The sequence below is a fragment of the Danio rerio genome, chromosome 10 (genome assembly GCF_049306965.1).
Source record: "Danio rerio strain Tuebingen ecotype United States chromosome 10, GRCz12tu, whole genome shotgun sequence".
Taxonomy (NCBI): Eukaryota; Metazoa; Chordata; class Actinopteri; order Cypriniformes; family Danionidae; genus Danio; species Danio rerio.
Genome location: NC_133185.1, coordinates 42,056,611 through 42,084,194, shown reverse-complemented (window position 1 = coordinate 42,084,194; position 27,584 = coordinate 42,056,611). Strand labels below are relative to the sequence as shown.

At 34.7% G+C, this 27,584-nt stretch overlaps 1 protein-coding gene across 20 annotated transcripts in view; it reads left to right on the top strand.

The window, feature by feature from the left end:
* Nucleotides 1-27,584, top strand: part of myo18aa (myosin XVIIIAa) — a 122,287-nt gene that overhangs the window by 51,702 nt on the left and 43,001 nt on the right. For 19 of the 20 annotated variants that reach the window (XM_073915088.1, XM_073915081.1, XM_073915086.1 and 16 more), the window contains 13 exons: nt 1,199-1,262; nt 1,341-1,485; nt 3,786-3,950; nt 6,593-6,683; nt 6,764-6,962; nt 8,683-8,769; nt 10,795-10,936; nt 11,028-11,187; nt 11,436-11,622; nt 13,122-13,317; nt 15,527-15,636; nt 18,512-18,577; nt 23,601-23,729. In XM_073915088.1, coding sequence (XP_073771189.1) covers nt 1,199-1,262; nt 1,341-1,485; nt 3,786-3,950; nt 6,593-6,683; nt 6,764-6,962; nt 8,683-8,769; nt 10,795-10,936; nt 11,028-11,187; nt 11,436-11,622; nt 13,122-13,317; nt 15,527-15,636; nt 18,512-18,577; nt 23,601-23,729 — 1,741 coding nt within the window. Of the gene's footprint in view, nt 1-1,198; nt 1,263-1,340; nt 1,486-3,464; nt 3,477-3,785; nt 3,951-6,592; nt 6,684-6,763; nt 6,963-8,682; nt 8,770-10,794; nt 10,937-11,027; nt 11,188-11,435; nt 11,623-13,121; nt 13,318-15,526; nt 15,637-18,511; nt 18,578-23,600; nt 23,730-27,584 lie in introns of all 20 variants that reach the window. The other variant, XM_073915079.1, reaches the window with a different exon arrangement.

The window sequence follows — 27,584 nt, the reverse complement described above, 5'->3', positions numbered from 1 at the left end:
CATATTTATCAAGTAATTAAACAAGTGAAAATTTTTAAGTGAGACATTGATCCAAGAAACAATGATAATTCCTGGTCACTGAATCATGTGTTGTTCAAGAGAATAGCTAAGAATAGTTAAAAAATGCTGATTCATCCAGTAATGAAACAACCCTAAGTAACTGAATCACCTGCTTAAGAGGAAAGTTCAGAACTGCTTATTTATCAAGTAATGAAACAAGTGAAAATTTATAAGAAAGACATTGATCCAAGAAACAATGATAATTCCTGGTCACTGAATAATGTGTTGTTCAAGAGAATAGCTAAGAATAGTTAAAAAATGCTGATTTATTCAGTAATGAAACAAACCTAAGTAACTGAATCATCTGCTTCAGAGAAAAGTTCAGAAATGCTTATTAATGCTTAATTAATGAAACAAGTGAAATCTTTGAGTCATTGAATCATTCATTCAAGAAACTTTTGATAAAAAAACTGATTCATCCAGCCATGAAACAAGTGAATCATTGAGTTATTGAATCATTTATTCAAGAAACTTCTGATCAAATAAACTGATTCATACAGGTATGAAACAAGTCGAAGTGATTTAATAGTTTAAGAGAATAATTCAAAAATACTGATTCATCCAGTCATAAAACAAGTCCTAGTAACTGAATCACCTGTTTAAGAAAAAAGTTTATTTATCAAGTAATGACACTGAGTAATGAAGAATGGACATTGATCCATTCATTTATAAGAATTATAAGAAAAAAACACTGATAATTCCTGGTCACCGAATCATTTGTTGTTCAAGAGAATTACTATTAGTTCAAAAATTCTTAATCATCCAGTAATGAAATCTTTGAGTGAGTAACTGAATCATTCATTTAAGAAACTCAAACAAAAATAGTTATACTTTTTTTCTAGTAATCACTGAATCATTTGTTGTTCAAAAGAATTGCTAACAAAAGCTGGGACAAGTGAAGTCTTCACAACCGACTGAGTCAATGAATCATTCATTCAAGAGACTGATTTAGGAGACTGATTAATTCGTTAAGTAATTCAAATTTCTTCAGATTAGTTCAATATTTTAAACAGACTGCAACAATATCAAGAATTGTGCAGATAAATGATTAAAACAGTATGCAAGTGAATGTTCCTCCACAACAGCAACTTGTTCAGATTAAAGCTGATCAGCTGAAGGAACTTTGTCTGCCTTTCAGGACTGAACTTCATTTCAATCACTTGGCTGAGAACAGCACTTTTGGACTCCATCCTCCCTCAAAGGTAAGAAAAGCCACACAGATCTTCATAATGCATAACTATTTTATCAGTGCACCTTATATCATACGCCCTTTTCTGTAGCTCGATGACAAGCAGAAAGCCACTCAGCAGTTCACCAAGCTACAGGCTGCCATGAAAGTGCTGGGAGTTTCTCCTGAAGAACTGAAGACTGTCTGGCTGATCTTAGGGGCCATTTACCATCTCGGTGCTGCCGGGGCCACTAAAGGTAAAGCTACCAGTGTCTAAACTAATACAAATATTTAAATGTAGGAGAGAACTAGAATAAAGGAATGTCTGACTACAAAGAGTGTATTTTAACATCTGTCCACTGAGAGTCAGTAGTGGCACTTTACAGTCATGCTTCTGTTTCCACTGACTGGTACAGTACGGTATGGTACGGGTCGGTACAGGTCACCTTTATCATCCTTTTAGTGGGCGTGGTGTACAAGTTGACGTCATTCTCACTGTAGGAAATCGCGCTCAAAGTAAAGCTGCACGGGTCGTTCACATATCATGTGAGAAGCACTTCTCACAAAACAGATGCTTTATACACATAAATACTTGTGTATAAATGTTCATGACTAACTTTTCTATGAACATGATTTGATTATAACTGCAGGTCAATGACAGTGCGAAATAGACTACGGTAACGTTGCATGTTATTATCATCAGTTTAGAAAGTTCGATATTTCAAATATAGATGCGCACACGAGCGATCATAAGCTCCCTGGAGAAAGTGAAACTGCTCGCACCTTTAGGAGACCTCGTAAAACAAAAGTAGGACTTGGCAGATTTTGTTATTCTTGGCTTTGTGGCTGTTCATCATGACGACAACAAGGTTTGTCTGAGCTCGGGTCAACCATGGCTCATTATTATATGCATATAGTATTAATACATAATGTCTCGGCTGTGTATTTAAAAATGGCGTTTTGTTTTGTTTTCATTCTTCTGCTCGATTGATGCTTCTTTGTAAACAAATAGCATTTAGCGTCTTGCTCCGCCTTTTGGTACCTTTTTGTTGTGCTAGGCTACCCTTAGGGTACCCAAAAAGGGGTACAGTACCCTTTTGGTACTTTTTGACAGCAGAAACGGCCATAAAAGCATACCGAACCATACCATAACACTCAGTGGAAGCGGGAACAATCAGTGTTTAGAATTATTGTGCCATTTCATATTTTTGTTTGGAAACTTTTTAGACTTTTTTTGTTTAGACTCTTTGTGTTGTTTATTTTTGTGGAAACTGATAATTGTTTTGATTTATTAATGATCAGAATAGTCAAAAGAACTGCATTTATTTAAAATATATATTTAACTCTATAAATGTCTTAAATTTGATCATGACCGACTGAAAAAGACATGTATAATGTTTGAAAAATGACACTTGATGTTCTTTTGGGTTCTATCTATTAGGCATGCGTGAAAATAATCAAAAATGATATTTACAATGTATTAAAATTGAATAAATGCAGATCTTTTGGTCTTTATATTGATCAAGTATGCATCGAATTAGCAAAAAATAGCATCAAGGTCATTTATAATGTTAAAAAAATATTTAAAATAAATAAATGATTTGAAAAAATGCTCCTGTTTTAAAATATTCTGTTGATCAGCAAAGTATTAAATAAATCAAAAATGACAGTAAACACATAACATGTATTAGATTAATTAAAAATGACAGTAAAGCCATTTATAATGTTACAAAATCTATATTAAACAAATGCTTTTCATTTACTCTGTATTGATCAAGCATTAAATAAACCTCTCAAATATGATGGTATTATGTTACCTTTTTGACTTTAGAGTTTTTGTAACGTTATAATTGTTTTTTTTTACTGTTACTCTTGACATATGTCGTTCAAAAAATAATTACTTAACCCTAATCACCTTCTACCATAAATTCTTATTGTATTATTTCTTATATCCCTCACAAATATTAGCATAGCGCAATTGCTTGCAGTGGAATCACTTTCATTCATTTGACTGAGTGTATTTTACCATCTGTCCACTAAGAGTCAGTAGAGTCTCAATACTAATCTAGCAGTCTCGTGTGTGTTTGAGCTCTAAAAACATTTGTCAGTCATCATCATCGTCAGTATTTAATAGTGTTTCTTCATCTATACCAGTTGTTGTTTTTGTATTTAACCATTGTAATCATGTGTTTTATTGCATGTGTTGATGTTGCATGCTGCTCCCATCCTAACACAGAAACAGACGCAGGTAAATGCAAGTTACTCTCACTCAGTCTCTAGTGGCTGCTTTTATCATTCTTATTTATTTAGCATCTTAATACAACCACGTGTCCACCTTTCATCAGCCTTTGTGCTTGTTTCTGCTCTCTGATGTCGAGCGCCCGAATGAAAATGTTCCTTTCTTTGATCCTCAATCCAGGAGATGAAAGTTTCTCCGGACACTTGACCAAAGAGCTCTCAGAGTAGCTTGAAAATCTATTGTAGTTCAGTGTAATGTGATGGAGGTTTTGTTGTAATGCTGCTTTTCTTTTGCGAATGTGGCTTTTTGACCTTTCAGCCGGCCGAAAGCAGTTTGCCAGACATGAATGGGCACAGAAAGCAGCGTATCTTCTGGGCTGCTCACTGGAGGAGCTGTCTTCTGCCATCTTTAAACCTCAAGGAAAAGGTACACTACCACGCTCTGCAAGCCTCCGGCCGAGTACGGAAGACACGGACCACGCAGGTAGTTTATCTTTGCTATTGCATTTGATAACACTTTACATGAAGGGGTGTTCATAAGACTGACACCTTTATAATTATGACAAAGCACATGCCATGATTATGAAGAAGATTCTATGCATGCTTATAACAAATTTCATTAAGTGTAATTAATTAAATAAATACAAAGATGACATTTGTTTGAGTTGTCTTTTTTGCAACTTGACAAACACTTACATTGTATCCTTTGTCATGACAACTTGATGTAATCAAGACAACATAACTTGTCATAAACCTGTCATAAACATAATCGTTATGATCAGTGATGGAAATAAAAGTGCTATAAATAAACAGCGTTACTAACAGCAATACTTTTTTTAGTGACGAGTGATTAAGAATTACACAGTCTAGTGGTAGGATTCTTGCTTCAGGTGCGAGAGGTCCCAGGTTCAAATCCCGGACAAGCCCCCAATTTATGTTTCACAGAATCACTGTTTCCCCTGTTACAACGTTGTTACCGTTACTGACAATAAGATCAGCGTTACTATAATTGAGAACACTGAAGTTGTTTACATGCGAGCAGCGTCTTTCTCAGCCATAGGACCTCTCTTTCTCTGGTGTATATGTGTGTTCGGTGCTGGGGCAGGACATATAATCCATCAGTGATGATGATTGGCGTGAACGTGGTGTAACTGAGAACTTGATGATTGGTTTAGATAGAGTAAATTTTCATTGTTAGCCAATCAGAGGCAGAGTAGTGGTGGTGTTAACATAAGATGGTGTCTAATCTAAAGTAAGACAGATGGCAAATCCAAAAAGTTCAAAGGTAGCATTTGCTAACTAGAAATATAAGCACTACTTGTCCCTGGTTGAGGTGAATGGCAAGAATGTTTATCTATCGTGCAACTTATGCCAGGATAAAAAGATTCTCTGTATCGCTGACAAGTAATTCCAATCTAATGAAGCACCTCACGTTGTAACATGCCACCTCAAAATTAGTGGCTATGCAGGTGAGAACATGAGCTCTGCTACCGAAGGAGGAGATGACGCCATGATGTCAAAGCAAATGAAACTACACTTTTCTCCACTCCAAACTCAGAATTAAACAAAATAATATCTAGATATATAGTTGAGGACATGCTGCTGTTATCTCTCACATTATCCCACAACAACATTAAAATGGTGTAGATTACTGTACAATGTTTTATATTTATTTTATAGTCAATTGACAAATTAACTTTTTTTTAAAGTTAAGAAATAGTTACTTTCCCTGGGGCTCCCTTCCGTTTGTAAGGCAAGAGGGAAGTTTAAGCTCTGGTATGTCTCAAGAGCTCCCGCTTTTTATATGGCAATTAGGAATTGCTGATTAAGAGCTTATCAATGGTGCCAATTTGGTTTGGTCAATTCATCTATGTCACATGTCTTTGGACTGTGGGAGGAAACCAGAGAACCTGGGGGAAATCCACGCAGGTACAGGAAGAACATGTAAACTCTGCACAGAAACGTCTATTGGCCAAGTCTGAATTTGAATCAATGACAAACTTGCTGTGAGGCAACAGTGCTAACTACTGGGCTGCCATGCCACACTGTCAAGGAAAGGAGGTAGGAGTAGGAAGGTAACTAAGGTAAGAAGGTAACTAAGGTAAGAAACTCTGATTATATATAGTGAGTTAGGAATCATCCGATTGGTGAATCCTGGATTGCTAATGCAGGACCAGTTGAGGTCAATCATAAGCATGTGATCCTCTCCAAATTAGTTTATAAATAAACTTCTGATCACTTTTCTTTTTCAGCGAAACAAACTGAATTTCTTATGAAAATTTCTAATAATTTTATGTAATTTTAAAACAGTGACACTGATATTTAATGCCATTTTAATGACAAATTCGATTTGTTTCACTGTAGTTGAGGTAAAAAAAATTTAATGACGCTGTTAAAAAAATTCACAACAGTTATAATAGCATCATGATAATCATGTTTATGACAGGTTTATGACAAGTTGTCTGAGTAAGTTGTCAAGTTTTGATGATAAAGACAAAGAGAGGTTATGATGTATTTATGTAAAATAGTCATAACCAAGACATCTTGGTGGTGTTTGACATGGTGAGCGCGACGTGTCTGAAGAGCGAGCAGGGATGTGGTGGGGAGGGGTGAGAAGGGTGTGCGACTTATTTGAGGACTGAGAGAGAGACGCAAGATTTCAGGGAGATTATCACTCATTTGTGGGCATTTTGGAACATTTGCGGAAGACTCCCGGAACTTCCAGGAGACTTGAAATGTCTGGAATGACCTCCAGCCCTACTCATAATTCTCTCTTCATATAGCCATATGCCTATTACATATCCATATAACACTGTGATATAGCCGGGCTCGGATTGTAGGCGAGGCGATCTCGGACCAATTGTTTTGGTTGCTATATTTACATATGCCAATCCAACTGCGCTAACTGGGCAAATGAGGCAGGTTCCGAAACAAGTCTAGGTGTGAAAGCACCCAAAGATAGCATAATTGAGTGAACAGCACTTAAAGACAGTTGTCATAAGCATACATAAAATCTCCATGTTCATGATGTGTCACGTTATGAATAAATACTCTCATGGCAGTCTTATGTCACAAATCAAGATCTATTTTATATCTCAAAACAAGTGAACTTTGTGTTCATTTCAGCATCTAAAGCCACAGCGGCGGAGTGTTTGGAGTCCATGGCGGCTGGTTTATACTCGGAGCTCTTCACGCTCATCATCTCTCTGATTAACAGGTAATCAGTAACCCTTAATCACCCAGTACAGTAGGGGCTGATTTAGTGTGTTTAGAGATGTTTTTTTGGTCTCTTTTCAGAGCGCTGAAGTCCAGTCAGCACTCTCTGTGTTCTTTGCTGATTGTGGACACTCCAGGATTCCAGAACCCTCGGCAGGTGAAGACTCAGATACAGCGCAGCGCCACGTTTGAGGAGCTCTGCCATAATTATGCTCAGGAACGTCTACAGACGCTTTTTCAGGAGAGAACGTTCGTAAAGGAGCTGGAGCGTTACAAGGAGGTGTGTAAAAACACCCATGATTCTGTGTCTTTTGATCAAGTGTAAAACAAAAACACTTTACACTCTCAATGTAAAAAAATAGGGCACTAGGGCAGTACCAGCTCTTTTGTATCTATCTGCAGGGTGCGGTTTACAGGGGGGCTTGGAGGGGTTTGAATTAATGTTTGATCCCTCTTAAAGGATGTCAAAATTAGATGTGTGTGTGTGTGATAGGGGTTGTCATGGGTAATCTGTATTTTAAAAAATAATAACAATATCAGTACTATATATTCATTTTCCTTCAGCTTAGTCCCTTATTTATCAGGGGTCACCACAGCAGAGTGAACCACCAACTGTTCCAACATGTGTTTTATGCAGTGGATGCCCTTCCAGCCACACCCCATTACTGGGAAACATCCATATACACTAACTCAGTGGTCCCCAACCTTTTTATCACTGCAGACCGGTCAACGTTTGTCCATTTTACAACGATGCGTTGTTGGGTGTCTTCACGTGAACACAGCTGCTGCGCTCGTGCATCCAGGTTAATCATGAACAGCTAGTTGCACTATCGCGCTCTGATTATGTTTCAATCAAGGTTTATATGCATCAAATACATAACGTCTGTGCCAAACATCTCAACTGACGAACATATTAACAATAATATAGCCGAATTAAATGTATGCATTGGCATGTTACAGCCCTTATGAGTATGATTATGTGAAACTCCATTTTTAGATACATATTGCAATGATTTCGGTACTTACTTAGCGATGCACGCACACATATATGCACAGTCCTTAAATGCTCTGCTGACTTGGACTCTATAATACCTGTTTTATAACTTTAAACTATCAACAACCATCACTGAGCTACATTCTAGCGATCATTCTTCCCGCTCATTGGTGGATTTTGGCATTGTCTATTTCACGTGAGACGGCGGGGGTAAGTGGAAGAAACCAAGTCACGGGGGGAATATTTTCTACAGAAATAATTTATGATTTCTTATGTGACCCGGTATCAATTGTTTTTACGTACCAGTACCGGTCCGCGGCCCGGTGGTTGGGAAACACTGCACTAACTTCACACACGTAGTCATTCACTCCGGCCAATTCAGTTCATCCAGTTCACCTATAGCGCATGTCTTTGGACTGTGGGGGAAACTGGAGCACCCGAAGGAAACCCACGCCAACACGGGGAGAACATGCAAACTCCAAACAGGAATGCCAAGTGGCTAATACTCGAACTAGCAACCTTCTTGCTGTGAGGCGACAGTGCTAACCACTGAGCCAACATGCAGCCTATATTAGTACTAATAACAAATAATGTCAGTATAATTTGACCCCCATATTGGTTTTTACCATTTTCATTGATGGTCGGACATAGCAGGGAAGAGGGAAAGTATTCAGTCGGTTCATTAACAATGAACAACTTTATTTTCACTAACTAACATTAACATAAATGTATTGTTCATGTTTGTAATTACAATTAAATATATTTACTAATAAAAGATTAATGTAAAGTGTTACCAGTTCTTACATAGTCTTTGCTTTTATGATATCTATCATATGTTTTATTCATCTTCCACATTATAATGGCTTATTATTTTGATTATCTCCACAAGTATTAACATATTCAATTATTTGCTGGTTGGTTTACTTCTGTGTATTTTAACTGAAGCAGAGCATCATGAGTCCCAAATGAATTCAACACATGAACCCTCTGTCTGTGTGTCCCATAGGAGAACATTGAAATCACTCTGGATGACCTGGAGCCCAATCCTTCTCGCTCAGTGGCTGTGATCGATCAGTCCTCCAGTCAAACCCTGGTGAGACACTCGTCCACAACCATTCAACACATGATGCTTGTTTGTCTGTCTGACTATTTTAGTGAACGTTCCTGTGTATACTTACTGTGTGTTATCCAATCATTTTACTTACTGAGTTGAAATTACATTAGCTTTTTTTTTTGGGGTCACATATCAATCCATCTATTCAATCAATCAGTCCCTCTAGGATTTTGTGAATTGTGTCATGAATTTGATGACAGCATCGATAATATTTTGTGCTGAACTCAACTACAAATGTAAAAATGTACAGAATGTTAAAATGTAAATACATGTTATTAAATAATCATGATGCTGTCATAAAAGTCTTTGACATTTACTTCAGTTTTTCATATTCAATTATTCAATTAAGATATTCCAAAAATATTCATGTATCAAATATTCATTACAGTAATAATGGCCTCATGATGATCAAATTTGTGACAGATTTATGAGTAGTTATGTTGTTTTGATTATTATTATTGTCAAGACAAAGACAGTTTATGATGGATTTGTTTATGTCAAGTTATTATTTGACATTTACTTTGATAAATTACATTTTTCAAATACAATTAACATCTAAAAATATTCATGATTAAAAAAATGATAAAATAATAATAATAATAATAATAATGGCCTTATGACAATCATGTTAAGGACAGATTTATGACAAGATATGCTGTCCTGAAAATTGTAATTGTCAAGAGAAAGACAGGTTATAATGTATTTGTTTATGTCAAGATATTATTTGACTTTTACTTTGACGAATTAAATTTTTCAAATTCAATATTACAAAACATTCATGATTAAAAGAATAATAATAATGATAATAATAATAATAATAATAATAATAATAATAATAATAATAATAATGGCCTCATGACAATCATGTTTATGACAGATTTATGACAAGTTATGCTGACTTGGTAATTGTAGTTGTCAGGACAAAGACAGGTTATGATGTATTTGTTTATGTCAAGTTATCAATATTTGATATTTAATTTTACAAATTCAAAATAAATTTTTCAAATGCAATCACAATATTCAAATAATATTCATGATATTATTATTATTATTAATAACAATAAATAATAATAATAATAATAAACAATAATAATAACAATAATAATAATAATAATAATATTAATGGCCTCATGACAATCATGTTTATGACTGATTTATGCCAAGATAAGCTGTCCTGATAATTGTAATTGTAATCATGGCTTTAGCTTAAAAATTATGGTTTTAATTATAATTTATTCTCCTTATTTCGTTCCGTTTTTTGTTTTTTTTAATAACATAAGTGTTTAAAGTTTTAGGTAAAGACATCAAACTATGCCCACAAATCCAAGCTAACCCACGGATAGGCTATTTGAATAACCGCTAAAAAAAACATAGTGAAATCAGCATAACCTGAGTAATCACGCTTCACCTATTGCCTTTTACCCAACTAATCATCTATCAGTGTTAGGAAAAAGTTAAATGTTACTATCTATTGTCATTTAAAAAAATAGTAGCTAAATGTGTTAGTTACATTTCAAGACATTAGTGTAGCTTGAACAATAGCTAAAAAAAAAATTAAAGGTACAAATAAAGATTTATGTTAGGCTATCATAAGTTTTTTTTTGGTCATTATATTGTCTGGCTGAGATTTGTAAAAATGCAGCAAATCCACTTACTCACGCACTTTATTAATATTTCATTTATAAGACTGTTATACCCCCAAAAGAGTTATTAAAACTATTATGTTTAGAAATGTGTTGAAAAAAATTCTCTCCATTAAACAGAAATTGAGGAAAAAAGTAAACAGGAGAGCTAATAATTCAGGGGGGCTAATAATTCTGACTTCAACTGTATGTGGATGAGAAAGTTCCTTGCCACTGTAGAGTAATCTTGTCCATCCAGTCAAAGTGACACACTGTGGTCTGATTAAACAATGTTTATAGGTATATGAGATCTGATGGAAAAGTGTGTGTTGAAAAGTGAACACTGTTATTTTTCGACTGGACATTCATGTCTGTGCTTTAGGTACGTACTCTGTCTCGTACTGATGAAGCCAGAGGTCTGTTCTGGCTGATGGAGGAGGAGGTTTTACAGCCTGGAGGGTCTGAGGAAACACTCCTGCAGCGACTCTTCAGTTACTATGGCCCTGCCGAGGGGGAAAGTACAGGTCACAAACACAGTCAATCACAAAAAATAGTACTCCTAAAAGTTTACATTCTGCCTGGGACCAGTTTGTTCATTCTGTTGTCTTTCTGCAGGTCACACAGTGGTGCTTAAAAGCGAAAACACAAACCACTTTGTGCTCGGACACAGTCATGGGACAGACTGGGTGGAATATGACACATATGGTTGGCTGAATCTAGCCAGGCTAAACCCCACCCCCCAGAACGCAGCCAATCTGCTGCTGAACTCACAGAAGTAAGACTGATCACATCACTTCAGGTGTCAAATATGTGCATAAGATACAACATTTTTGGGGTTTGGGTTTGAGTTTATGTCAGATTTTGTTGCAGATTCGAAATCACATTGGACTTATTCAGAAGAGTCATTCATAAATCTGACGCATTTAGTCATTGAATCATTCATCTATTAGAAAATGTTTGTTGTTTTTCTCAGTATCATCAGCTGTAGAAACGGTATCATATTTCTTCTCTTTGTTCTAACAGGAAAAGCATCAGCGGGATGTTTGTGGGTCGCTCAAGCAGTGCTGCGGTTCTGACCGGATCTATTGCTGGACTGGAGGGCGTTTCTCAGCTCGCCATGCGTAGGGCCACCAGCATGAGGAAGACTTTCACCACAGGCATGGCGGCGGTCAAAAAGAAGTCTCTTTGCCTTCAGATTAAACTCCAAGTGGTGGGTTTTCAAGAGTCCCAGGCTGAATACTCTAACAACTTCTGGGTTCTCATACTGTTGGGTCAAATTTGAACAAATTAAACATTAACTTTTTAACCCAACACTCCAATAGTTGGCTTTTTCCATTTTTGACCAACATTGGGTTACAATAACCAAGCAAAACTGCCCATCTTTTCCTAGTAAACTACAGATTTTTGGCTCGAATTACTAACAGTCTAAAGATTGACGACACCAACAGGAGTGTATGTGTCTGATGATTAAGCCAAACACTGTAAGCTGCTCATCTAAGGTTGACATTTGTAATATTTATATTATTTGCTAATTAAAAACAATCTCATGTGGATTATAATCATTTTAAAACAGCGTCTCATTTTGGAGGCTGCAACTGTCTTCTGGAGGTCACGTTTTCGACCTTTATGACTGAAAATACACTGATTTCAGGGGTGCCAAAATATAATTGGTTAAAGGTCCTATGAAATAAAAAAAAATAGGTTTTAGTTTCAGTCTGTTAGTTTTAAGAATATTTATTAGCTAGTGTGCTCCAAAATATAGACAAAATACGCCTTTAGAAAATATAAAACTGAAATAAACATCCACAGCTTGCAGTTTGTCACGCTTAAGTGGATCAACGATTTTTTCACGTCACCTCATACTTCAGTTTCTCATCAAATCTTGTCCAATCAAGTCTCTGACATGCCCCGCCCCCTTCAAGACACTTCTCATTCGATATGCTTGAGTTCAACCACTCTTACTGGCAGAGCTGTGGTTAAAACAAAACCTTAATGGCTGTTTTTACAAAGAGGAAGAGCTAATAAATGTGCTACCCTTCATTTTTTGGTTGAGATTACATTAAACATTGAAAAAAAATATGCAAATTTCAAAAAGCACTTCATGGAAACTTTAAACTGGCAGTGGGCTGGTTATAGAAACCAAAGCAAAGACAGACATTCCGACACGGAAAGCACATTTTCAATGCAGAATAACTGACTTTAGCATTGCTTTTCAGATAAACAAGTATGTTCACTTAACATGTTTTTTCAATACCTGCAAACATATTGTGGTATTTTTATGTTTTAGAAGAGTTAAAAACTTAAATGCAGCACCTTTTAAGGTAATAAGTTTACTGTACTTGTTGACTTTAGTTAAAGTGACTAAACATGTTGTAACTTGGAACTGTTAAGCTGGCTTAACTTTAAAGGAAATGGGTTTAATAGCATTTTTAAGGAAATTTACAGTTTAAGATGAGAAACAACAAAAAGAAAAAGATGATGTTATCCAACTCATCTTATTTTTGACATGTTAACGACACAAGCATGGGCGAATATGTTTGATTACACTGATGTTTAAGACTTAACAGTTCCTCTTGATAGATTATATTGGTTTTGATGCAAATGAGCTGCTGTGTCTGGATTCTTTATTTTGCAGGTTGTCTAAATCACCAACAGAGTTTTATTTATCACACTCTTATGCTAATTTATAAATTTGGTCCTTTCAATCAGGATGCACTGTTGGACACCATCCGCAGATCCAAAGTTCACTTTGTCCACTGTCTGTTACCCCGAGCGGAGGTTCTGAGGGCCGCAGGGTCTCCAGATGAGAGCTGTGATCCTGGACTTATGCAGATCGATGTGGCTTTGCTCAGGGCTCAAATCCACGGCTTTAAACTGCTGGACAGCTTAAGGATTTACAGACAAGGTGAGAAAATATGAGAATATCCAATCAAACATGTAGACATTTGATATATTGAATATTCATTCAATATATCAAGATAATGAACATGCACAATATTGATATTGTAGGAAAATACAGTTCATAATTATTGGTTTACACTTTAAGAGTGCTTTTTAAGAATAGTTCATCATCGTCACAGCATTTGATCTATTTTCAAACACTAACACTTACAGTTAATCCTTCCTACGACACCTTTTCTATGACAAATTCTGTGACTATAGGCCTTTTGTTTGTTAACTCTGTACAGTAAGGCTCTATTTGCTACCATCAGTTAATATAAAGTCTGATGTTAATTTCTTAGTCAATTCCTAATAATGCATTAAAATCAAAAGTTTGAATCGTTTTATTAAAATTCACTTAAAAAACTTCAATAGGGCTATTTCTCATTGTTGATTTTTATGCATTAACTATTTTTTACTAATGAGACTTTCTTGTAAAGTGTACTTTATCATTCTTTTGCAATTTATATCGTTTAAAACATTGAACACGTATACACAGTAAAACAATATGCAAAGTGTTTTTTGTTTTTATACCTGTAAAATTAATATTTTTGCTTGCTTGGGTCAATACCGTGATAAAACCTTATGTCACCAACCTAATTTCACAAAGTACATGTTCTTGGTTTAACATCTACACTCACCGGCCACTTTATTAGCTATACCTGTCCCCATTTCTAGGGTTTACAGAGAATGGTCTGAAAAAGAAAAAATATTGAGCGGCAGTTCTGTGGGTGCAAATGCCTTATTAATGCTAGATGTCAGAGGAGAATGGTCAGACTGGTTTGAGCTAATAGAAAGGCAATAGTGACTCAAATAACCACTCGTTACAACTGAGGTATGCAGAAGAGCATCTTTAAACGCACAACACGTCCAACCTTGAGGCGGATGGGTACAGCAGCAGAAGACTACACCGGTTGCCACTCCTGTCATCTAAGAACAGGAAACTGAGGCTACAGTTCGCACAGGCTCAGCAAAATTGGACAATAGAAGATTGTAAAAACATTGTCTGATGAGTTTCGATTTCGGCTGCGACATTCGGATGGTAGGGTCAGAATTTGGCATCAACAACATGAAAGCATGGATCTATCCTGGCTTGTATCAATGCTTCAGGCTGTGGTGGTGTAATGGTGTGGAGGATATTTTCTTGGCACACTTTGGGCCCATTAGTACCAATTGAGCTTCTTGTCAATGCCACAGCCTACCTGAGTATTGTTGCTGACCATGTCCATCCCTTTATGTCCATCTCAGACTGGTTTCCTGAACATGACAGTGAGCCACTGTACTCTAATGGCCTCCACAGTCACCAGATCTCAATCCAAAAGAGCACCTTTGGGATGTGGTGGAACGGGAGATTCGCATCAAGGATGTGCAGCCGACAAATCTGCAGCAACTGTGTGATGCTATCATGTCAATATGGACCAAAATCTCTAAGAATATTTCTAGTACTTGTTGAATCTATGCCACGAAGGATTGAAGCTGCGGTCACACTGGGCATTTCCTCCCATAGACTTCCATTCATACGCACGCGAATGCATCAGACCGGAACTGCGGGGTCATGCAATGCGTCAAGTTTCAAGTTTGCAAAGTTCAAGCTTGGTGAACTCTGACCTGCGAAATCGCATCACTTGACTGCGTGAGAACAGTCGAGGATCAAAACATGTCATCTCTGGGCAGAAATTCCACACAACAGAATATCGCATTCTCAAACTGTAGTGTGACCGTAGCTTAAGGCAGTTCTGAAGGCAAAAGGGAGTCCAACCTGGTATTAGTAAGGTGTCCCTAATAAAGTGGCCAATGAGTATATATTGATCCTGGAACAACATTCCAATCAGAATTAGGGATTTATTTTCAGTTTATGTTAAGATTAGCCTTACGGTTAGGTTTATGCACTTCACATGATTGTTATCCATCTAATGTTCCCCTCTGATTTTGGGAATAATATACAGTTATGGCTGGGTTTAGGGGTAGGGAATAGGTATGGATTACATTTTTGAACAAAAATGATGTTATAGGATCAACATAGATGTTAATCTAGAATCGCATCGTGCTTGGCAAAATCATGACGTGCTACCATATACCATGACAAAAGCTTTAGCAATTTATTGCACCAGAAGCCTTACATAAATCAAGTCCGCTTTATTAATTCCAGCTAAAACTCTGAATGTTTTGCGCAGGTTATCCCGACCACATGGTGTTCTCCGAGTTCAGAAGACGCTTTGACGTTCTGGCTCCTCACTTGACCAAGAAACTGGGCCGAAACTACATCGTGAAGGATGAAAAACGAGTGAGTAGATACAGTATTTAAGAGAATAATGAGCATTTGAATGTTAGAACAAAAGCTGGCGAAATGAAGTTTTGGGCTCTTGTGTGTGTTTTTGTCTGAGTCTGAGGCAGAAATGAACTCTGGGTAATCAGGGTTATTGTGAGGGCTTAATCAAGAAACCCCAGCTGGGCCTCCAACTTGAATCAATACTCGGACGAGACAGGAAAAATGTAGTAATTGCTCTGGGCTTTAGCGCTTTACTAAATGCCCAAATGTACTGTAATTATCAGCTGGAAAAAAACGGCTCCATCCAGGGGCCTCCTAATCGGGTTTTGGCCCTGTGATTAGCCGAGGGGAACGGAGAGTTTTACTACACAAAAACCTTTGCTCTGTGGCCCTGAGCGTGTAAATGGCAGACAGGATTCAGGATTAACCCTGTGCCAAATGCAAGGAAAAAATAGGCTTTGCTAGAGCTTCATTAGGAAATTTAGCATAATGCATCATTCGATTTAAATATTAATGTCATTTGCATAAATTATATGCAGGTTAACTATTAAGGTATTGTAAAAACGTCACAAAATGTACATTATAAAGTCATGTGGTATATAAAACTGTAATTATGAGAAAGTCAAATCACAATTGTTGCCTATTTGAAATATATAATCATAATTAAAAGAAATTAAGTCACAATTATGAGATTAAGGCTCAATCGTAAGAGATAGATGCAGTTATGAGAAATATATTCAAAATAAATCAGATTTATTCATATTATGATATAAAGTCATATTTTCTGATAAGTAAACTGATTTTATTATCATAATATGAATATATCGGATTTTTTTAGATTACTTTTCTCATAATTTTGACTATATAATATATAGATATAAATAAAGATTTTTATGATGTTTTAATAAATTCATTTTATAATAAAAATCTGTGGGATATAGTCGTAATTATGAAAAATATATTCAAAATAAATCAAATATATGCATATTATGATATAAAGTCATATTTTCTGATAAGTCATACTGTGCATTATACAGTTAAGTCATATTATGAGATAAATATGAGATAAAAAGTAAGTCATATTGTAATAGATAATAAAATACAAGTCTGTTGACATCTATATATTATATCGTCACAATTATGAGAGAAAAAAAAACAGGAAATCTTCATACTATGAGATAAAGTCATATTTTCTGATGAGTAAAGTCTGGTATAAAACACTGTGAATAAGAGAAAATGAAGTCACACTTGTGAGATAGCCATAATGGCAGAAATAAAAACATAAAGAAAAGAAAAAAGTCACACTTATAAGATCATGTAGTCACATTGTGTAGTAGTGTAATGGAAAAGTTCAGTAACATCACTTTTCAGTAACATCACTTTTATGGCAAACAATAATACTTTTTCCTGGTCTTTAAAGTGAAATATCGCAAAATAAACAAAGGAGGCTGAGAAAAATGTTCATTTTCAATGGACATTTCAGACGGCACTTAGAGGTTTTTGCATCTGAACTTTTCAATTATTATTAGCAATCCTTAGCAATGTTTTTTCTGATTGTCTACAGAACAAATCATCATTATACAATGACTTGCCTAATTAACCTAGTTAAGCCTTTAAATGTCACCTTAAGCTGAATAGGAGTGTGTTGAAAAATATCTAGTAAAATATTCTGTACATCATGACAAAGATAAGTTATTATAAAGTTATTAGAAATGAGTTATTAAAGCTATTATGTCTAGTAATGTGTTGAAAAATCTTCTCTCCGTTAAACAGAAATTGGGGAAAATGTACAGGAGGGCTAACAGTTCAGGAACGCTAATAATTCTGACTTATACTGTTTATAGAAAATACAGTTGAGGTCAGAATTATTAGCCCCCCTGAATTATTAGCGCCCCTGTTTATTTTGTTTATTTTCCCCATTTTCTGTTTTGTTCTGGGAGATTGTTTCAGCACATTTCTAAGCATAATAGTTTAAATTACTCATTTCTAATAACTGATTTATTTTATCTTTTCCATGATGACAGTAAATAATATTTTACTAGATATTTTTCAAGACACTTCTATACAGCTTAAAGTGACATTTAAAGGCTTAACAAGGTTAATAAGGTTAACTAGGCAGGTTAGGGTAATTAGTCAAGTTATTGTATAACGATGGTTTGTTCTGTAGATTATCGAAAAAAAATTAGCTTAAAAGGGCTAATAATTTTGTCCCAAAAATGGTTTTAAAAAAATTAATAACTGCTTTTATTCTAGCTGAAATAAAACAAATAAGACTTTCTCCAGAAGAAAAAAATATTATCAGACATACTGTGAAAATTTCATTGCTCTGTTAAAAATCATTTGGGAAATATTTAAAAAAGAAAATAAAAATCAAAAGAGGGCTAATAATTCTGACTTCAACTGTACATATAAAATATATCCGTTTTTTTTTTTTTTTTTTGCTATAACCTGCGGTAAAAAGACACCCGTCCTCCTTTTGTGACACAGCAGTGAAGGTTAGTGTTGTTTCAAGTCCCAGAAAAAAAGGAACGACGCAAAACTGGAGATCTGGAGAGACACTAAGAGAAAGAGACAGAGGGAGGTGGAAACGCGTCTCGGAGGAGAAGCTGTTTTGTGAAGCCATTCAAACAATGGCCCTTTAGTAGTCAGGGGCCAGATCCCCCTTAACTGTAGTAATGTAGACGGGCCCTTTCAGACAGATCGAGTTCTCCAGACCTTTCTGCGTGAGAGAGAGGGACAGTGTCAGTGGTGATGGTGGTCTGGACAGTTTGGGGACTCTATGGCCAGTGTGTGTCCTGCAGGCCTGCACCAGGGTCAGCAGTGCTTTGTAATGTACACTGTGTGAACTGGACATGACAGTGAGTGTGTGAATGTGTGTGTGTCATTGCAGGCTGTAGAGGAGCTTTTGGAGTCGCTGGAACTGGAGAAGAGCAGTTATCACATGGGTTTGAGCAGGGTGAGTTTATACACACTTTTTTTACGTTCGTTTTGTGATTTTAGAAGCATCCGATGATGCAGGTGAGTCAAAATTTTTGTGTTCACTGCAGAAAAAGTGGCTTTTCTTACTTAAGAGTTATGGTATTGTTTTTATTCCAAATGTCTAAATGATATTTAATCTTAAATCAAGTAGCATTTGAGCCAGGTAAGAACTAGACCTGGAGACCTGGGGTCAGTTCTTTGTATGTGCATTACTCAATTAGCTGGATTTGGCTATTGATGATTTGACACGATCCAGGATAGTTTCATTCTTCAAAACTCATCTGAGGGTTGTTGTCATAGCAACAGGTCTGGTAGCTTAAGCCTGCTTGGGAGCAGCAGCTTATTTCATGTAAACAGGATTAGATCGGGTCATTTCAAGCAAAGGTGGTACTGAAAGTATATACCAAATGCTGATAATTTCTTACAATAGTAACTATAGGACCAGACAGAATCTGCGGACATTTTTTGCTATTTCTGTGCAGAATTTTGTAAAAAATCTGCAGATTTATGTGGAATGATTTTAGGAGTATCGTAACTAAAAACTAAATATATGAAAAAAAAATAAAACCTTTTAAACTTTTTTTATGTTAACAATACAAATCCAATTAAACCACTCATTTAGTAAACAAAGCAAGTCTCCCATATAGTATATCTACTAAACAACTGAAAATATTCCTTTACAAACTGTATTCTAAATAAATCATATAAACATTTTCATATTAGTCATTAATATTACTGAAATTAATTTCAAAACTGAATAAATATAGTTTGACACACATTTAAACAAGTAAATAAATAGACTCGATGGGCTGAACATTTTGGGAAATCTGCAGATTCCTTGTGGGCCTATAGGTTAAATAGCTTATTTATAGCTTAAAAATAGCTTTAATTAAAAATAGCTTAATTCATTTTTAATAGGCCACAAACAAAAACCACAGGTCTAATGACCTGAACAACATCTTGATTATATTTCAAAGTTTTTTTTTTTAAATTGAGTTGTGCATGTGAACTGGCAAAAGAGATTTCACAACAACAAATGAAAAAACTATTTGATTGTGGTGCTAAATTTCACAGTTTTTGTCCTGGTAGCAAAGTTCAGAAAACATATTTCTAAAGGTGCCACTGACTTGAAATTTTGCCGAATTTCGGTAACAACCAAAGGAAACCATATATGCAAAGAAAACAAATTTAAAATTCAAATCAAATTAGCAAATGACGTTATGTGTAATAATTAAATGATGCAGGGGAAAAAGTATTGAACACATGAAGAAAGGGAGGTGTAGAAAGGCAGTGAAAGCCCATACAGCAGCTGAAATCTCTCAGTAGTTCTTGAGCAATCCTCTGCTCTTCCTCAATATAAATGAATATTAGCTGCTTCAGTCCAACATCTACATTAGCAGGATAAAGATGAAACCAGGGTGGAAATTTCAGCACGACAGTGATGCAAAACACAGCCAAGGAAACTCTCAAATGCTTTCAGAGAAAGAAAATAAAGCTGTAGAATACAAATCACCTGACTTGAACCCAATAGAAACACAAATTAAAGATCAGATTTGATAGACGAGACCCGCAGAACCATAAAGATTTTTCTGGTTCTGGTACTTTTGCCGTTACCCGGATCGGCACTACAGGCTCATTATTGCTGTCCTTATCAGGTAAAAGAAAAGTACAAAAGAAAAGTTTTTTTTATAAAAAGTCTAAATTAACTAAGTAAGTAAAATAATATTGTTTCAATCCAAAAAAAAAAAAAAAATTTTTTTAACTTAACCTATGTGCTATTTGCACAGCATAGTTTTTGTTAGCCACCGATAAACTTTAGGTGAATGGTAAATTTGACTATTTTCAATTTCACAAGGTTCCTTTGACATCATCAATAATGTAATTTAATTATAATATAATCAGTTAAATAGACTTTAGTTGTTCAAGTGTAAAATGAGATGAAAGAGTCATTTAAATGAAAGCACCGCCAGCGACCTCTCAAACTCTATTGAAAATACAGGGGTAAAATAAATCTCCAGATTTTAAAGACAGGGTGCAGAACAATGTCAATGTCATTTAATGTGTTGCTTCTTGTCTAGTCTGAGACTTTATATCATATCTCAGTCAGATCACTGGTTTTTGAAGAAACTAGATCTTAAATGCTGGGATTTTACAATGGAATGAAAGTTTGCTTGAGCTGGCTGACTGAAAATTAAAAGTCCCTCTTCATATTTATTATTTTGCTAGTTTAAAGGAAAAAACTTACCTACTAGAAAATGCTTCTTGATGTAAGTCTTCATTTTTAAATACGTATTTGGACTAGGAACAAGACAAAAAACTGAAACATGCTGTGATGACGTTGTGAAGCATTGCAGACATGGCATTGGTTGCCACACATTACACGTAAGGAAACAATCTTGCGTCCCAATGCCTATTTGTCGTTTACGAATCCCCATGAAACCCTACGCCAAACAAATCGTGCCGAAATTTGGGAAAAAACAACATGTAATCTGAGCTTAAGAAAAGCATTTTTGCAGTGTTTCTCAGTCTGTCCATCCAAGAAACTCTCATCTCGGCATGAGTTGCATTGTCTGTTTTTGTTTTTCCTGGTGTCCTAATCAGTGTGAACAGACGCTGGCGCTCAACAGTTTAATCCCATCAGCTGGAAAATCACGGTGAGCCAAAAGGACCCCTGGATAAAAAAATAAATAAAAATAAACAGTGTCGCGTGTAAACAAGCCCGGTCTGGCACGCTCCCAGAAGAACAGAGGTTTATTGGAGCGTATTATAAGTTGGAATGGTTTGTAATTATTTTGTGGCAGCTACAATTGGCCTCAACGTTTGCGGAGGCTGAACTGCGGCACAGAAATGGATTATAATGTCAGGAGCCCTTCATAAAGGATTCCAACTACTTTCCTTCAACCTGCAGTTACTACTTTATTTTTTCTTGTTGAAAAATCAGTCCTGTAAGTCCATCAAATCGCACATAGAAGGTAAATCGCAACATAATGAACTAGAAGATGTCCAAAAAATCTACACGCATTGACCCAGAGACTGTTTAGATGCTTGTCACTGATGAGAAGATGACGGATGTTTACTTTATGTTGACCGAAATGGTCTTACACAACCAGCAGGCACAAGATGTCAATACGACATCAGATTGATGTTATACCCCGACATTGTAGGGATGTTGCAGTTTGTTTGGAGATGACAATCGGGTTGACATCAAAACCCAATGTTAGGCCTTTGTCAATGTCCAACGTCCAACCTAAAAACAACCAAAAATCAACGTCTAATGATGCTGCAGCTTCACGTTGTGTAGACGTTACCACTATGACCTCTATTGAAAGTTGGATTTTGGTTGCCATAACTGATGAATAAATGTCAGTGTTTGACGTCAATATGACATTGGTTTAAGACAGTGGTTCTCAAACTGTGGTACGTGTACCACTAGTGGTACGCAGGCTTCCTTCTAGTGGTACGCAGAGTAATCCAATATCAATGTCATATGTACATGCAACATATATTTCAAAATTGATCAAAAATGGTTCATATATGAATATGATGACATATAGCCTATATTCATGAGGTCCAAGCAACATTTCCAGGTTTTTATTTATTTATTTTTTTACATATAAGCACAGTACAGTGTTAATGTTCAAACTATTTATAATATTTAAAGTGGCTGATAATAATAAAAATTCTTAATAACAGTAGTTAATCTGTCACGATTTTAAACTGCAGAGTTGTAGCTGCCTTACTGGGCCTACTACGCTACTGTATTTCAATACTGCTCATTATGGTGGTACTTGGAGGGACAATTTTTTTCTGAGGTGGTACTTGGTGAAAAATGTTTGAGAACCACTGGTTTAAGATGTTGGCTCGACATTGGATTTTGGTCACTTTCTCTCTCACAACCCGAAATCATTTGACATCGTTATTGGACATCCAAATAACGTTGTCCTTAGGCGCTGACTAGACTTGAATTTTGGTCACCTGACATCACAACCTAAATCTAACCTAATATCAACATCTTATGACGTTGTGTGCCTGCTGGGCAATAACTACTGTAAATGCACTACAGAATGTTACGTTTACACTTATTCAAAAATTACATGTAAAAGCATCAGCTTTTTACACCATGATGATAGTAAATGTACAATCAACTGATTTCATGACTATATCCGTTCAATCAAGCAGATTTACTGTACCTGTGTGATCTCTGTATGATTTTTGGATTCTGTTTGGACTAGAATCATTGTTCTGTAAAAAATATAAACAAAATAATAACTAAATTACTCATTAAAGAGGACCTATAATGCAAAAATCACTTTTATAATGGGTTTAAACACAATTGTAATGCAGACGTGTGTGAAAATAGCCAGTCTCTAATATTAAAAATAAATTCATTCTATATTTTATAATAATACTTGATAAAAACATTCTGGAGAAACACTTTGATTGACATTCTGCCTGTGACATCAGAAGGGTAAAGCCCCACCCATCGGGGACAATCTCTCCCTCATTAGCATAAGCAGCCCTGAGTTAGAAGCAGCCTTCCCCCATTAGTGCTACACATAATGTCTGTGACCAAGAGGCATTATAAATGTGGAGTTTTAGGGTGCACAAATGAACTTTTACTTCCAATGAAAATTATTTGTGTGGGATTTTGAGCGATAAATTCAGATACACAGTCTAGTGGCGTCAGAGACTTATTTAATATCTTGTAAAAAGAAGAATAATAGGTCCCCTTTAATAAGTCAATGTGATTAAAAAAAATGCTTAGTTGTATTTTACCGTGTTGATAATGTTATTTACCATTTTATTTTATTTGAATATTTAATATAAACATTTTGTGTGGGTTTTATTTTTAGTACATTAGATTATTTTGGTGTGCTTTGATTCTACTTTGACATTTGAAGAGCATCTTAATATGCACCCTTAATAAGCTCTCTCTTCTGTGTGTGTGTGTGTCTGTGTGTGTCTGTGTTTGTGCGTGTGTGTGTGTTCGTATTTGTTAGGTGTTCTTCAGGGCTGGAACAGTGGCTAAACTAGAGGCACAGAGGGATGAACACACCAGACAGAACATCACACTGTTTCAGGCCGCCTGCAGGGGCTTTCTGTCTCGACAGGCCTTCAAAAAGAGAAAGGTAAAAGTCGGTTTTACTTTTGCTGAAATTGCATTGTCCATCAATCAGAATCGCTTTATTTCTCTTAAATTGCAGTCGTAAAACTTTGGGGTCCTTAAGATTGAAAAAAAAAAAAAAGTTATAGTGGCCTTAACTACTATGTACTTGATTTTATGGAATGTCCACATGCTTCCTAATTCATTTTACTTTTTGTATATGTTGTGTATGAGCTCGCAGTGAGCATGAGCGCATGGGTCATGGTTTCATAGTTTTGTATTTACCAAATTGACCTCTAACCACGCTAAAAATAATGAAATAATTATTTCTTAGGCAAAGCAGTGGCGCAGTAAGTAGTTCTGTCGCCTTACAGCAAGAAGGTCGCTGGGTCGCTGGTTTGAGCCTCAGCTCAGTTGGCATTTCTGTGTGGAGTTTTTGCATGTTTTCCCTGCGTTCGCTCCTGTTTCCCCTAAAGTCCAAAGACATGCGGTACAGGTGAATTGGGTAGGCTAAATTGTCCGTAGTGTATATGTTTGTGTGTGAATGTGTGTGTGGATGTTTCCCAGTGATGGGTTGCGGCTGGAAGGGCATCCGCTGCGTAAAAACTAGCTGGATAAGTTGGCGGTTCATTCCGCTGTGGCGACCCCGTATTAATAAAGGGACTAAGCCGACAAGAAAATGAATTAATGAATTAATTATTTCTTATATATTATATATATATATATATATATATATATAGATAGATAGATAGATAGATAGATAGATAGATAGATAGATAGATAGATAGATAGATAGATAGATAGATAGATAGATAGATAGATAGATAATATATAGAAATTAAGAAACGAATCTGAATATTGAATGAAGTCGAGTTAAAAATTCTTCTGTTTATCATACTATATACTATAAAAACATTAGGTTTTTTTAGACAAATAACTTGTCACTTCATGACTGGAAAAAATTGCCAAAAAAAAAGTTGTGCAGGAGAAAATAAAAAGTACCATAATAATAAACAACAGACGCAAAATGAATAAAGTGCAGCAAAAGAAACACTTAAAAGTGTGTTTTTCGTTTTCTTTCCATTAGACAGAAAACACACTTTGTGAAAAGCTCAAAATTAACATGCAGTCCAGCTTCAAATGAAACCTTCAATTCTTTATAAAGCACGTTTAATTATTTCCAATCAAACTGTACAGTTTTGGTTTGCAAGTCTATCTGTGCTTTTTCAAACATGTCATATCAAAGTCATACTGTGGCTTTAATGTTTGTGTTCGCAAAGGAACATTAATCATTTAGTGGCGCGCTGGTAATGAAGCTGTCCTGTCATTCACAGATGGAGATCTGTATCGTCAGCCTGTTTGTTCTGAACACACTAATGCAGAAATTAAAGCGAGAGTTCAGTCAAAATGATTATTACTCATCCTCAACTGTTTTGATTTGAGGGCTCCCTGTTGTCCAACACAACACAACACATTTCCTGCTATAACTGACAAAGTTTGTAGAGTTATTGAAGAATCAAGAAACTAGTGTTGTTTTGATAGTCTTTTAAATTACAATAGGGTATATTTTCATTTTCGGTAATTTTTGGACGGTTTTGTGTTTGTATTTTCCTGTATTTTATTGTAATTGTATTATACTCATTTTAATATATTTTAAGTTATTTTATTTCGAAAATAAGACATATTTCACGAATATTAACATGAAAATAAGACATATTTCCTTGGCATCACGTGGAAGTAAGTTTTTATTTGTTTAATTTTTTCAGTTGACATTTGTTCCATTTCACCAAAACCTTTTTTGTTTCATGGTTTTTGTTTTAACTAGAAAATTCAATTAATAACATTATTTATCTAAATTTTTTGCAAATCAAAAGATTTAAGAACTTTACGTTTTAAAAATAACATAATATGAATTATTATTATTAATTAATTAATTAATATATTTAATCATTATTGAGTTGAGACATTAAAATATAGAAATATTTTTCAATGATTACTTTTGCTGTATTATTTATGTTGTAATTTTAAATAAAAGAAAGAGTTCAGTTTACATATTTATTATTATGGTAAAACATTTTAAAATTTTAGGAGGAGAAAAACTTGCCGTTTTTAGCATCTTAATCTACAAATAGAGTTTAAAAATTAAAATTATTCACAATGGTTTATTAATGTCATTATGTTTTATTGATTTAAATTTCACTGTTAAATTAAAAAAAAAAATACAATTTAAACCACGGCTTTAAAATGTTGTAATATATTAGTCATTCTATTGCATATAATAAAAATGAATGAAGGACTTTTAAGCTCAAAATAAATACCAAAAATTTAATTATTATCAAAAGATTTTAATTGTTACATATGTGCTACACTACAAAAATGCTTTTCTTACTTTGATGCTTTTGTCTTGTTTCCAGACCAAATATTTTTTTAACTGTTAAATCAAAAAGCATTTTTTACACAAGCAAAAACGATTGTCTTGTTTAAAACAAAATAATCTGCCAATGGGGTTATCAAAATAAACTTATGTCAAAAGGAAAAACAAGGTTATTTTGCTGGCCCCATTGGCAGATTATTTTGCTTGTTTCTAAACTCTTAATTTTGGCATATTATTTCTGAAAACAAGACAATTTTTTTTCCTGTCTTTCTGAATTTTATAATAATTCTGTTATACTCGGTTTAATTTAGTTTGATTTTTTTTTTTTCAAACTAAATCAAAAATAGACTTATTTCTTTGGCATCAAGTGGAATTAAGTTTTGGCACTTTTTATTTCAGTTGATATTTATTTACTTTCAACAAAAAAAGTTGTATGGTTCTTGTTTAACCAAGAAAATGTAATTAATAGCTTGTTTTTCAGTCTATTTTTGTGAATCAAAAGTTTCAAGAACTGTCTGCTTTAAAATGTAAAACAATATTAATGTTATTTAAATTAATAATAATAACAACATTAATAATAATAACATTATTATTATTATTATTATTATTATTATTATTATTATTATTAATAATAATAATAATAATAATAATAATAATAATAATAATAATACCATTAATAATAATTTTTATTATTATGGTAAAATATTTAAAAAGTTACAAAGGAGGGGAAAAACTTGAGTAGTTTTTAGTTTCTTAATTTACAAATAGAGTTTGATTATTAACATTATTCACAATGGTTTATTAATGCCATTATGTTTTATTGATTATAATTTCCCTGTTAAATGTGAAACAAATAAAACCCACTGCTAATAATATATTAGTCATTCTATTGCATATAATAAAAAAGAATGAAAGACTGTCAAGCTCAAACTAAATAAACAAAATTTTAATAATTATAAAAATATTTAAAATGTTACAACGTATGTGCTACACTACAAAAATGCTTTTCTTACTTAGATTTTTGTCTTGCTTTTAGTTAAAAAATCTAGATATTTTTAAATCAAGAAGCATTTTGTGGACAAGCTAAAACTATTGTCTTGTTTTAAGGAATAAAATGCCAAAATTAAGTGAGTTTTTCCTTAAAACAAGCAAAATAATCTGCCTATAGGGTGAGCAAAATAATCCTTTGTCAAAACGAAAAACAAGATTATTTTATTATCCCAATGATTATTTTGTTTCTAAGTTTTATTTATAAATTAGTAGGCCTGTCATGTTATCTATTTTTTTGTTGTAGGATATATTGTTCCAAAATATTGTGTATTACTGTCATTTTAAGACCATTTTATGCCACTCATTATATGATGGCAGAATGATAATATAATATCATCACGATGCGAGGACACTCTTCCAGAGAGTAAAATAAATGTTTACAAAAAAAGGTGCAAGGTAAAAACAGAGGCTGCGATATCAGCTACCAGATCTATTTTCAGTTGTCAGACACCCACA